General features: G+C 44.6%; 1 protein-coding gene across 2 annotated transcripts in view; it reads left to right on the top strand.

The window, feature by feature from the left end:
• Positions 1 to 14,053, top strand: part of CAMKK1 (calcium/calmodulin dependent protein kinase kinase 1) — an 87,541-nt gene that overhangs the window by 65,809 nt on the left and 7,679 nt on the right. For both annotated transcript variants that reach the window (XM_052688729.1, XM_052688728.1), the window contains exons 11-16: positions 6,087 to 6,286; positions 7,055 to 7,108; positions 7,679 to 7,752; positions 11,404 to 11,491; positions 12,274 to 12,402; positions 12,799 to 12,902. In XM_052688729.1, the coding sequence (XP_052544689.1) occupies positions 6,087 to 6,286; positions 7,055 to 7,108; positions 7,679 to 7,752; positions 11,404 to 11,491; positions 12,274 to 12,402; positions 12,799 to 12,902 (649 nt within the window). The remainder of the gene's footprint in view (positions 1 to 6,086; positions 6,287 to 7,054; positions 7,109 to 7,678; positions 7,753 to 11,403; positions 11,492 to 12,273; positions 12,403 to 12,798; positions 12,903 to 14,053) is intronic.

Below are 14,053 nucleotides of genomic sequence, written 5' to 3'. Positions count from 1 at the left end.
AGGAGAGGTATGAGGAAGTCTAACACAAAAAAGCAGGAAGGATTTGCCAGACAGGTATCCAGTTAGGATTGGAACACAAGTGGCTTTGTTTAGTAAGAGCTTAAGTGGTTTTGTTTAGTAATAGATTAAATAAGGTGTAAGAGTAAGCAAGTGAAAGGCCTGTCTGAGCAGGTAGCTTAGCTCTGACAGTAGCCAGGAGCAGACACTTAGCACATGAGCTTGACCCAGGAGAAAACCCTGCTGGCATGTACAGTCTGGATGAAAGGCAGAGGCCATCCCTTCTGCTATGCACCTGCAAACTTGGTATCCCTTCTGGCTCATGAGAAGCTCAAAGAACTGTTGTTAGTGTGACTGAAAGGAAAAAAAAAAAACACTTTTTTCCCTACATTCTCCGTAGAAAATGCATGATTTCCCTATTGCAGTTTTTTAGGGAGGCTAAGGGTAGCAGTTCTGGTTCCCTGTGCAGAGGAATGCTGATCTCATCTGTATGAACTGTTGAGCTCAAAGGAAAGTTGTGATGCACTGCTAAAGGCATTGGGGAGTTACCTTTACAGAATCAGTTCTGTACCTGTACAAGTGCCTGTGGAGCGTGGAGTCCCAGTGTGCTAAGCCTGGAGCAGTAACAGTACCTGATATGCTGATCAAAGGCTGGCTTTCCTGAGATAAGACTTACTCTATTTGATCATCAATATGTGAGTATAGTCTCCATTATCTTAAAAGATAAGCAAATAAATCAACAAAGTCAACAGAGGCTTGTCTGTTCTTAAGAATATTGACTGTGATGTAAGCCAGGGCTGGACTCTGTCAAGTGCCAGTGGCATAGATGGCTTTGGGATCTTCTGGCTCATGGCAGATGTGGTTTCCTCAGGCCTCATGTTGACACGATGCAGCAGGACTTGAACACAAGTCCATGGTGGAGATTGAAGGAACTCCCAGCCTGTTGTGTGCTCTCTTGTGGCTTTCTTTAATGTAGTTGTGTGTATTGCAGATAAATGAACAGAGAGTACTTTATGTAAGAGTAATTATCTGATGGAGTAGATCAGAGAGATGCATAAGAGCCTTTTATGAAAGATTAAGCAGTTTGATTTTTGTTTTATTTGAGGAGTTATGCAAGCAGTTGTTCTCGAGGCAATAAGCAGCCCTAAGCACAGGCTCTGCAGGTCATTTTAGCAGAACTTGCTGTATGTATCCCATTCCCAACTTTGCCAGTGGTCCCTTGAATGTTGCCACATGTGTAGCCACAGCAGGAAGCCGTTCTGTCTGTGACTGTGCTGTGCTCGTGTGGTTTGGATGGCAGGTGTAGAAGGCAGCCTTGGGCCTGAGTTACTCTGTAACATGCTAAAAAGGTTGAGCATCTCTACCACAGGCCAGTAAGGAAGCTGGACTCCCATCTCTTCACCCAGCTCTTCTGAAAGGGCTTGTCCAGCTGCATATTCCAGTGGATGAGGTTTGTTGGATCAGTAGAAGAACAGTGTCAAGCTAGTGAATAGAGCTGGGAAAATCAGCCTGGGATCCTTACCCCAGCCACTGAACAGTACCCCCTGAAATGAGCTAAGGATGGGAGGTGATTCTGTCACACAGTGCACTGCATCCATTTCCTCTGGCTCGTTCTGAGTGCGCTGCAGATCAGTGGGGAGGCTTGCTTCAAAGAGCAGCCTCTCTTTTAAGCTCTGGATGGTGGTGCAGCAGCTTCCTTGGGAGAGTGTTAAATCATTTCTTTGCTACAGGGGTAATGTGAAAGTAATACTAAACAGACTCTGCAGTAGCACCATATGGATTGCTTTTGCCCTTGAATGGAAATGGGACTCTGTTTTTAATCAAGTATGATTCAACATCAGCCTGAGTAAATAGCAGGATGTGTTAGTGCATTGTGAAAATTTTATACATGCAGCTTTTAAATGGGCTTTTAGCAAGTTGGTATTAATCTGCTGGAGCTCTGAGGTTTCCAGAAGGCTATGCAGTAAAAGGCACCCTTTTTAAAAAGGGCTAGGGAACAATCTCTCATTTTTCTTTTCCTAGCGCTGCTCTCAGTTCCTTCTTGGTCTTCACTGGCTGTTAACATAGGCAGACATTTCCCAGGCACTTGTTTCTGAATGAAGAGGAAAGCCTACTTAGACCCCGAATAACCCGTGGTATCTGAATTGAGGAGCATTTTTGAAACGGCAGCATAGTTGCATGCTGTGGGGAAAAAAAAGCTGGTTTGTTCAACTGAAGGCAGCAAAGGGTCTGAACAGAAATAAGTGATTTGCTCAGCAGGGCTTTGCTAACAGGCGGTGGTGGAGCAGAGTGGCAGAGCTGCAGGAGACCTGTGGAGGGCCCAGGCAGGGCCATGTGCTGCTCACACAGAGAGGAGCCAGCAGGCCTGGTAGCAGAGATCCTCACCCAAACCTGCCCCTTTCTCCAGCCCCATCCACTGCAGTGCCCTGCCTGATCATTGCTTTTCAGTGCAGCACTAACCCATACAGTGCAGGTTGCAGTTGCAATGCTCCCAGACCCACAGCTTCCTGAGAGGGAAGGGTACAGTTGAGTGGTGAGAGCTCCCTGGGGACAACATGCTTGTTATTGCAGTGATGGCACTTGCAGGATTGGCTTCCTGCAAGATTTTTTTTGTTGTTTGTCAAGTCATTTGGCTCTGATGTTCAGAGGCAGTGCAAGCCTGTGCTTTCCTTTAACACCCTTCCCACAACACCTACTGGCTTTTCATGGAGATGATGTTCAGTGTGTACCAAAACATTGTCCTAACTGGGCATGTTTTGTAAGCTTGAAGTACAAATTCATCCCCTGGAGAGTCAGCACCCGGACTGTTGTGAAGGCTTGGAGTGACCTGGATGGCAGAAGACAACCAGGATTTCACAGAGTCCAATTTTGGATGTGCCTGGCCAGGCTTTCAGACACAGGTTGTGATGGAAAATGCAGTGCGGGCACCCTTACTTTTCATGCCTGCTCTATTCATGGGGCAGCTGAGAGGTTCAGCAAACAGCTATTTCTAATGCATTTTGGGAACTATGCCTCTGAAATGTTTTACAAATTCATGGGATTGTTTGTTATTCAGATGCAGTTTGGCCTGAAATACCATTACCTTTCCACAAAACTGAAGCATGTCTCTAATAAAACCAAATTTAATGGAGCTCTCCAGAATCAGACTTTCTCCTAAGGGCTCTGTGATATCTTACATTGTTTCATTTTCATTATGAATTGGTATCGATTTATTCTTTTTAATTAGTCCTGTCAAGAAAGGAAGTGCAGAGCATCTTGGAGCACAGAGGAGTTGTTACGCTGAGCTGCTGACCTCTACTCTTAAGAGCAAAATCGTTTCCAGATAACAGCAATGAGGGAAACTGTTTCATCAGTTTGTTGAAGCAGCTTCAGTTAAGCGATCTGCTTTGGCCAGCTCTGCTTCAGTTTTAACCCTGGGAAGGATACAGACACATCCATATACATGGGAATTGCTGTGTTTTGTGTGTTTCTTGCTCTCAGACACTTCAGAGTGATGAAATGTGTGAGTTAATTTGTGCTGATGGCTGCTTTTTACTCCCTTTTGACTGACTTTGGCTGTCACCTGCTTAGAGATGGCTCAGTGAGTTGTGTGTTCCTTGTGCTGTTGTCCCTTCTGTACAGTCATTAGCAATCTGGAGGGTATTGCTAGTGGTTGGCTTTTATTTCTGAGATGCTTAGCTCTCCCTTTAGAGTTCTACAAGGATAACACCATCTTTTCCTCCATGTATTCTACTGGAAATGCAGATGACACTGGTTTAATACATGCTTGTCCTACAAGACAGCCCTGTCCCCAGCCTCCTTTTGTGTTGCACTGCAGCGGTGCCTATGTCACTGCTGGAGCACCCCACTGCATGGCTGGCCAGCCTCCAGCCAGCCCTGCTGTAAAGCACCAAGGACTTTAAGAACTGCATTTCTTCAGAACAGAAAACTGATTTCAGGTTGCTTTCATCAGTTTAGTAGCTCTACACCAGATCATTTCTTGGCAGGCGTGAACTGAAGCTCTTTGTGTTTGTAGCTGTGATGGAGCCTCAGTCATTTGCACCAGCTGGTGCTTGGTGCATGATTTCTGTCCCATGTCCACCTCTCTTTATGGCTGTTGCCTTTCCACAAGGCAGCTAGACAGAAGACATGCTTTAAGGATAAATTTTTCAAGCCAACTGGTGCAGAACTATCATTGCTGTCACCTACACTGCACTGCAAAGCAGCATGGTGTGTGGGTTGGGCACTGCTCCCAGCACCACCATTCCTGACCTGGCCAGCCACATCCCCTCTGTGCTTCTTTCTTTCACATCTCAGTTTACTGCTATTTAAATTGTGTGCCAGGTTTGCCCCTGGCTGACTTTGCATTGCAATGCCCTGGGACATGTCAGTCTCACTTTTGAAAGCACAGCCTGTGCTTTGCTGCCCCAGAGGCACTTGTGCTGATTTTCTCCTCTGAGCGGTCTAGGTCATAGACTATCACTGTTCCTAATGCTCATGTCAGGAATGGATGTTCTGGTCTGTGGGGCACAAATGTTCATTGACTCCAGTGTTGGACTACTTTTTGCAAAGGATGTTTTCTACTTCTTTGTTCAGCAGTCATATTGCTGCAGTGCTCAGACACACTGAGCACCAGGCTGATGTGGGCACTGAACAAACAGAGCAACTGGCAAACAGACCTTCTACTTTCATTCAATTGCTCAAAGGCAGGGAATGTGTTTTATGAGATAAATAGTATGGGGAAAAAATAGTGAAGAGCCCAGATACCTGCTTCCCTAGTGCAGACCCCTCTGTTCTCAGGCTTAGCTCTGGGGATGTCTACATGTTTTTGTAGCCTGTATTTTTGTAGAGGTTTGGGGAATCTCAGCTCTGTAGGATCAGGCAGCCTGCACCCAGTCATGTGCGTGAAGGGCATCTAGTCATTTCCTGAAGGGAAACATCACTTCCCCTCTCCCCATTTTCCTTTTTTGCTCTACCTCCATTACCATAATGAAATGTCAGCTTGCCACCAGCTTTGCTGCATAGCAGATGTCTCCTCATAATTACTGTTGTCGCAGAGCTTTCAGTGTTAATCTGACTGTCTAGCCAGGCTGTTACAGCATTAACTGGCTCACATCGCAGCATGGCCACGCAGTTGTTGCACATCTGGAAGAGGATGTAACCACCAGTGCTTTTAACTAATGCTCTCCATCAGGCTTTTGTCTGTTGTGTCTCCAGATCAGCTCTTAGGGGAATGGAGCATCTCACTTTACCTGTGGGTGTGTGTGCTGCTAATGAGTCAGCTGCCCACAGCGCGCTGCTTAACACTACGCCTCTGAAATCTCTCCCACCCAGCCTCAGTATGCTGCCCAGATGAGTTACATGGAAGTGATCCTAGATCTCTGCATGTGTTTGAGGCTCTCTTTCATGTGCCAAGGACAACATCAATCAGCATTGCTTTAACCTAAGGAGAGGTCCTTGCAGCAAAAAATATCTGCAAATGTGATTTCCCTTCCTCAGGCACGGCCTGCTGGAAAGCTTTCTTGGGAAGAGCAGAATGGTTACGTGGAGGTTGTTCATTCTTGCTCCTAAAACACAAGCTGATTTGCTCTGTAGGGCAGATTGCTTCTGTGGCAATGTGCTGAACAGGTTTGTAAACCAGGAAAGGATAAGATCAGTATTTTCCTCTCCCAATTGCATGCTTCCTATGAGATGTCAAAAGCAAATGTGAAAATGATAATTGAGGCTGAGGGAGCAGTGGGGTGCAGGGGTCCTGGGAAAGGCAGTAAGAACTAGAGCATTTCCACTTCTGTTCAATACAGTCTGCTGGATTTTCTACAGCTCTGCTTTTGGGGACATTTCATGTTCTGAAAGCTGTTCTTTGATTTAAATTTTTTCTCTGTGACTCTCTCTGGAGTCATTTTTCTACAGCTCCCTGCTGCTTCTTTCCTGAGCATCCAAAAAATTGCTTTATTGCAGCTGCAACATTACTTCGTAGATAGCTTGTAATGAAAGATTCCTGCTTTCAGAGCAGGATGTGTGAGTGCACCTCTGTTTGCATCTTTGCAGAAAGATTTTTGTTTGGGTGGATCAACTACCATGGCAAACCATATTCTTGTCTTCTTTTTTAGTGCACTACCAGAAGATCATTCACCGGGATATCAAGCCTTCCAATTTGCTCTTAGGAGATGATGGACATGTTAAAATTGCTGATTTTGGAGTCAGTAATCAATTTGAAGGGAACGATGCCCAGCTTTCCAGCACAGCAGGAACACCAGCCTTCATGGCACCAGAGGCCATTTCAGACACGGGCAAAAGTTTCAGTGGAAAGGTGGGTCGTGGCTCAGGGCCAGTGGTGCTGGGATCTCACAGGCCCTGCACAAAGGGTAGCACCACACCTACATCCTTTGCATTTTGCTCTCTGGCATTATGGTGTAGATTGGTACGGTGGATTGTTTTCAATTAAAATCAAAGCTCTAATTTTGTGTTCAGGCAAAACTCATGTTGGTTGTTCTGTACAGCAGGTAGATGGACTTTTGCCAAGCCCCTGCCAAGACAAGGAGGCAGGTTAGAGTCCAACAGGGCCCTTTTCCTGCTGGGCAAGGAAGGACAAAAATCCCCATTTCCTTCCAAAGTAATCATGATTCACAGAAGGTTGCTGGGCACCAAAGTCATATCTTGTTACCCTGAAAGTGAGGAATGTGGATGAATATTGTAATGCAGGTGTTAGAATAGGGTCTAGCTCTTGCTTTTAGCCTTTTTTTTTCTTTCTTTTAAACTTGGAAGAAGACTTGAAGTTCAGCTGTTCCTTGAGGTTCAGCCTGGAGCTGTCGTCTTCTATAGGAAGAAAGGACTGCTTACTGGTCAGTGCCATTCACAGCAAAGACAAGTGTGGTGATGTCTGAGCCAGCACAGTTTTCTTTCCCCACAGAGGCCATAAATGCCTTTGGGAGCCCAACTTCAGAGACACTCTGTGCAATAAAATTAAACATAAAATGTTAAATGTGTGCAAGTAGTTCTGTGAGTCAGTGGGAAAATCCAGCTCATTTCTATCCTCTGTGTTGCATCTAATTTACTGCCTGCACTTGCTTTCTTTCAGGCACTTGATGTATGGGCCATGGGAATTACCCTGTACTGCTTTGTTTATGGGAAGGTAAGCTGGCTTTCAGATGCTGGAGCCCTGTATGAGTGTCTGCCTGCCTGTCTTTTCGCTCATTCCTTTCCAAATAAAGGCAAATGTTAGAAGCAGAGGTCTACTTTCCACACGCTTCTGTTTTCCCAAATCACCCTGCAGATGAGAAGGGACTTCAAGAGCTGACCCCTGTACTCAGAATGGAAAAACAGGTGTTTAAATAATAATACCTGACTCTAAATTATGCTTGCCACACAGGTCTTCAAGCAATGAAGCAGGTCAGTCAGTATCAGTATTTCTGTGCTCCAGACAGAAAAATGTAGCAGAGAAAAAGGAAAATGGTCGCATGGTAGGCTGGATTGAGAGGGTTGCCCCAGTCACGTTCTGTATTTGTTTGGTCCCTCTGCTTTTCTTCTTTATATATTTACTTATCTTAAAGAAATGGCTTTATTTCATGGAGGAGATTTTACTTCCATTTCCACATAAAATCCAGACAGTGCACACAGGAAGTTCATTTCTATTGAATGAATGGCAAACACCAAAGCGGTGCCAAGATCTTTGACAACTGGGAAATCTTTGTTTGTTTTACAGTGTCCTTTTATAGATGAATATATTCTGGGTCTTCATAACAAGATCAAGAGCAAGCCTGTGGAGTTCCCAGAAGAGTAAGTAAACTTTACTCAGCTACTGTAAAGTAAAGATCAGTCTTTGGCATTGGTTGCTGTGCAGTATAAATGCTGGTGGATCACCACTGAGGGATGGACAGAAGCAGGTGAGGTTCTTTGCATTCTCCTGGGTCCTTCATATGAGTGTTGTGCCAGCATTGCTGTAAAAGCATTGCAGCTGCCTTTGCTGCTTATGTTTGTACATTGCAGATGAAAACTAAGGAGAATTGCTCTTGAGACTTTTGGTGGAAGTAGGGGGATTGAATTATGGGTCCACTGAGTTCAGCCTCAGCTGACTTGAGTGAAGATGCTGGAAGCTGGGATTCATTGAACTTTTGTACTTCTGCTATCTGGCTAATAACTGGAAAGATTCAGTATGTTGGCTTTCTATAGTAATTTGTTAATTATGATAATACTCAGACCTTGGACTTGGTCTGAGTAAACACCCACAGCTTACACAGATCTACCTTGGAGCTGGGAAGTGTCTCCTGAAGGATACTTGTCCCACAACTTGCAGAGTCCCAAACCAATCCAATGCAGTCTAAGAAGATGTGGATTTGTCTTGTGTGCTGGCAAACTTGGGCTTATATGCCACTCTTTTGGAGTCTCTCTTCTTGTTCCTAGTTACAAAAAGCATGATTTTTTTTGAAATAAAATTACTCGATTCAAAACAAGGATGAGGAAATTAAAAATCTAATGTAAAGTACATCTGTTATTAGAGAGGAAGGGAGAGATACTGCCAGACAACCCCAGATAATGTACAAATATCCACTGTTACATTATCTGTGATACACTCACTGAATTTTTAGACGTTCACAGTGAGGGGCTGGGCCACTGCTTCAGCAATCCCAGGCTTCCTTTTGAGTCTGCAAAGAGAAATGGGTACTTAGAATGTCCTATTTTAGACATCTGCTTTAGATAGGATGACTCATAACCCAGACTCCACTGGCTGTATTAATTACCTCTCCACTGACTGTGAAGCACAGCCGCTGCAGATAGCTCAGATGAAGCAATCTCTACTTGGGCTGATGGAGCCACACTGAGGACTGTGTGGGGCACATCTCTGCTCCTAAAGAACTAAGCACTTGTTTGGTGTCCAACACAGGCCCCGGTGGCCCTGGTCACTGGTATGGGTTAGTTCTGATGGTCGGTGAGATTTGGCACATAACAGGTCGTCAGGCACTGAGAGCACAAAGGCTGGCCATTCATTCTACATTGCTGTGTTTCCACCTATTGTTCTGTAGCAGATGCAGGACTTGGTCTGTAACAGCACTGCAGCAACAAATAAAAATAAATAGTTTGTTTCTCTCTAGTCTCCTTCCTAGTCTCTCCGCTTGCTTAGGTTCTGGCAGAGTGCCTGTCCTCTCAGCCATCATATATTTGGGTTAGCAGTCAGCTTACAAGTGACTGTTCCCATCTGTCTCTGCAGTAAGTTATTAACATTTAACGGGCTAACTGGGTTGTGCTAAGAACATTTTCTTCATTCAGACATTTCCTCCAGCAGTAATGCAGCTCTGCAGTTTATTTGGACTTCTCAGTCACCTGATCTCTCGATCTAAGAAAAAGCTGTACCCCTCAGTAGGCTGTTGGATAAGTAGAGCTGCTGGGTGTTGACATCTGTCTAAACCGCATCTATCCATGAGATGAAATCAGTTACAAAGACGTACGTAAAGCTGGAATTCACTGGGCTGAGTCCACGCTGACCTCCCACGGAATTAGCACCTCGTTACAGTTAGGAATATTTTGGTTTCAATTTATTTCACCATGGCTACAAAAGACGCATTCCTTTGTGCAGGCATGGAAATTCATTGCCTGTTCCCTGACAACCTTTGATGAAGCAGACTGTACCCATGCCGTCCCTTCCCTTCCCTTAGAGATGCTAGGGTAAATATTTATCACTCCAGCGTTCTCGTTCATGTCGTTCAGTCCTTGGCGTGACATGAGATGAACGAGGTTAGCTGCAGCTTGCACCCTGCTGATCCTGGCGTGGCTAAAAAGCACACTGGAGGAGTTTCTGGTCAGGCACGTGCTAAGAGAGCCAGAAGCTCTGCGTAGCTCTTGCTGGTAAAGAGCTGAATTTGAGGACGATATCCCCTGACCTTGCTGCCTGCAGGCGCCCTGTAAAGCGATGTATGGGATTGATAAATCCCTCAGCATCAAATGGGTGCTGAACTCTGTGGTGCGTGGTGTTTTCCTGAAAGCTGTTACAGTGCTGTGACTGTGAGAAATTGCAGATAGCACAGACTTTTTAAATGAAAAATGACATGGGCTACAAGATGAACCCTGGCAGAATAGAGAGAAGGGAAAACAGAGGCAGGGTAAGGCAGTCAGTTACCTAGTTATAACCCACTAGGAGCTTTGCGGGGCTTTTCCTTATAGCATTCATCCTGTGAAATCAGTGTGGTGCCAGAAATGTTAGGTGATTATTTAATCTGTATCTTGTATTTTAAGTTAACGTGTTGCTAGTTTGGCACAGATCTGATGTTAAATATTTTACAAACACCACTGCACTTCTGTCTCAGAGTGGTCCTTCTTCAGGAGTCTGTTTATTTTGACCTGCTGAATGCTCTTTCACTCTCCATAGCTGCTCCTCTGTGCCTGGACCTCATCTTAAGAACAGCACAGTTCTTCCCAGTCCCACCTAAAACATCACCTGGAGTGCAGCCTTGGATGTGGGAAGTCTCTGAGAACTCCTCCTGCCATTCCCCATACCTGGGCTGTATTGCCTGTTCACTGTAGATACTTGATGTTTGCTCTAAATTGTTCTCACCTTCTGACCCTTCCCACTGTGTTTTCTTGTGGTTGTTTGTGAAAGATCCCATAACCCAAATGCACGTAAAGTACTGATAAATTATTGAACAGCAGCTATGATTTCATCAGACTAAAATATCCCTTATTATGATTTGATCTTCATGCAGTTTTATGATAGTTTATTCCTTCCTCTTCTTAGGAGGGTGCAGAGGAGGTGGGCACAGTACCTGGTTCTCATCAGTGTTTTGAGTCTGATGTTAGCACTGAAATCCAGCCCTGCTGTCAAGTGACATTTTATGTTGCCAAATCCATCTCCATGCACATACACACTTCACTGAAAGGCATTTGTGATACAGGTTTTCAAGAACCTAATGCAGTTGTGTCATATGAGGCATTTTATTTCAGTAGCACTTTCTGATCGTACAGATCAAGTGTGTTTTTAAAGATATGGCTTACATCATTAGCAACAGAAGTCATTGAAGTCTTCAGATAGAGATGGGAGGGCCAGCAGGACTGAGGGCTTAATGAGAACAGAGTGGCTTCTGGGTTCAGGCAGTCTTATCATTTAGTCTTAGAAACAGTGCTGAGAAGTCAGATATATTTCCATCTCTTAGTCATATCTGTTTCCTCCTTTCCTCCTTTCATTATCCTGGGACTGAGCTGTACAGGTAAGAAATGCATAGCTGTGTTAGTCGGCAGAAGAGTGTAACTACATATCTTAGCAGTGACCATCATGTCTGAGAAGGAACCAAGAAAACTAAATCTTCCTTTTTCTAGCTGGTTTGCAGAGAAAATACCTTTCGAGCAGCTTTTCTAACAAGTAACTGCAGGAGGGGCTATGCGTGCCTTGGGCACTGGCAGTTCTCTTGTTAACTGTGTGCTGCTGTTTTCTTTACTCAGGTTACAGATAAGTGATGAGCTCAAGGAGCTGATCTTACGCATGCTTGATAAAAATCCAGAAACAAGGATAACAGTCCCTGAAATTAAGGTAAATTGAGCATTGATATTGCAGTCTTTTGTCTCAACTGATTTTTTTGTTCCTTTGATACCTCCTAATGGGGCAGAGCTGTTCCCAATATTTGTTTTGTGAGCTTTTTCTGGCAAACTGACACAGAAAGGGAGAGTGCTCATTTTGCAGTGTTCTATTGCTGCTGCTTGCTTGGGGAATATTGACAAAAGCTCTCTTGTTTACTTATTTAAATTAAAATTACTCAAAATCTGGCTGATTCAGTGAATCCCCAGTAGAATCAACATTGTCGTGGGAACTGTGAGCTGCAGAGGCCATATTGTGAATGCTAGACCTGTGTTACAGGGGCTGGCAATGCCTTCCTTGTCTAGTACTTGTGTGGCGATGGTCTCAAGGCATCACATTTGCTTCTATCAGTATTACTTGGGGGATGCCTATTAACACAGAGAACAAATAGTCCTGACAGAGCACAGTGCTTTGCAGAGTTTGCTTTCATTCTGTTTTAGCACGTGCTTTCTGTCCTCCTTTCACCTCTCACTGAAGCTTTGAATCAGCAGTATTTCTCAGGGACCCATTAGCATCCCTTAGAGGGCACACTACTATTCTCTGCTTTGTTTCAGGCCAACACCAACACATTTTCTGCTAAAGCTGATGATAGGAAGGTTGAACTTTGAGAAGAAAAGTGACATCCCTTCCCTCCATGCCCAGGAAGCCACAGCCAGTGGTAGTGGGAAGTGCTTTGGAGTTGCATTCATTGATTTTGAGTGGCAGACTTTGAGCAGTCTGTGTTCCTCCCCATGTAGGTACATCCATGGCTAACCAAGGGGGGTGAGGAGCCTCTGCCCCTTGAAGAGGAGCACTGTACTGTGGTGGAAGTCACAGAGGAGGAAGTGAAGAACTCAGTGAAGACCATCCCAAGTTTGCCTGCTGTGGTATGTATAAACCAGAGCAGTTCATTTGAATGAGCCAAGAGCATGACACTTTGAAGCTCTCAACTGGTAAAGGAGGTTTAGAGGGTACATGTGTGCTCCTGGCCCAGGAGAGCTCTGGGGCTGCCTCCTTACTTATGAGCAATAGGCAGCAGTCAGCTGCACAAAAGATGTGCTTTGACTCTTGCCAGCAATGGTCTGTGTCCAGGAATCTGAGCTCACTGCCTAAGCAGATGATGCTGAGACTGCTTGGAAGTGGCTGTTTTGTGGGTTTTTCTGGTACGTACTCTAGATGTAATGCTGTTAAATGTCTGCTGAATTATTAAAGAAGCTGTTGTTTGACTCCTTTCAACTAACTTCAGGGGGTTGTTCTCAGCAGTCTGTTTTTCTTCCTCAAAGATCCTAGTGAAGGCCATGCTAAGAAAACGCTCCTTTGGAAATCCATTTGAAGTTCAGACCAGGCGGGAGGAGAGGTCCATGTCTGCTCCAGGGAACCTGCTGATGTATGTATATGCAGCCTTGCCTGGCTCTGTGTGCAGTGTAAAAGTGCACAGGAGAGACAAGGGAAGCCATTTACAAATATTTTCCCTATCATTTAAGGACAAAACTCACTTTTGCCTAAAATATTGAGGCTGAATTCTGCTTCAAGTCTTCCAGGGTTAAAATACAATGCAGTAAAACAAGCTTGAAGGCTCCTTATAGATGGAATTATTTCTCTAAGGTGGTTTTGGCCTAAACACACTTAAGGTACTAAGCTTGGCCTGGTTTTTAAGCTGTTAGTTAGTATGCTGTGATCAAAGATCCACTTGAGATAGGTGGACAAAAATAAGGGTATCTATTGGGTGCTTTAATCTTCTTTCCTTTTCCTGGATAATAAAAAGGTATCAGATGAACAGCTTTTGAGTTTTATAAGCTAGAAATGAAATGATGTGGTTTGTCTGGTGTCCAAGTCTGGGTGTCTGAACTGGCAGGCACCATGAAGTTGTATAGGCAGAGAGCAGAGAACACTTGGACATGACTTTTTCACTTGAGAAGAAAAAGGAGCCAGCTGAATGGCTCACTCTTTGGAATTCAGAGGAGGAAACAGTTAATCTTTTAGCTGAATTTTCCCTGATTTCTTCCTGATCTCCTTATTACGTGTAAACAGCAAGCCAGGCTCTGGTTTTGGAAACGTTATGTGCAGAAATTGTATGGGCAGAAGTCTTTGTAATATGAGGAGGTCTTTTGTGTTCGCAGTAGCTTTTGTTTCTTTAGAGGATGCCAGTAAGGCATTACTGAAGGAATTTTTAAATTAGTATTGGCAGGGGGAAAGGCTACTTCAGCTCTGCTTAGACCTGGAAGACTCAGTCCTCTCCACACTTCTGTGTATTACTTTGCTTAATAGCACAGAAAAGTTAAAAAAGGCAGCTGTTGGAATGGCAGGCACATTCACCAGGGAGTCAGAGGGGAATTAAAATGAAAAAACTCTTTTGCAACGCCTGCCTCTCCCATGCACACCTACAAGCTGTGTGTGAGAGCTGCTGTCTGCCACTTTAACCCCTTGGGGCACTGGGGCTGAGTGTCCTGGCAGCCCAGACATGAGGCAGGCAGTCACCTCTGGCTCTGCCTTTCGTACAGAATCCCCCAGAAGTTGCAGTGGTTCATCAAGCCTTGC

The sequence above is a fragment of the Tympanuchus pallidicinctus genome, unplaced genomic scaffold (genome assembly GCF_026119805.1).
Source record: "Tympanuchus pallidicinctus isolate F22 unplaced genomic scaffold, pur_lepc_1.0 scaffold24, whole genome shotgun sequence".
Lineage (NCBI taxonomy): Eukaryota > Metazoa > Chordata > Aves > Galliformes > Phasianidae > Tympanuchus > Tympanuchus pallidicinctus.
Note: the sequence above shows the minus strand (reverse complement) of the source record. Positions and strands in the feature narration are given on the sequence as shown.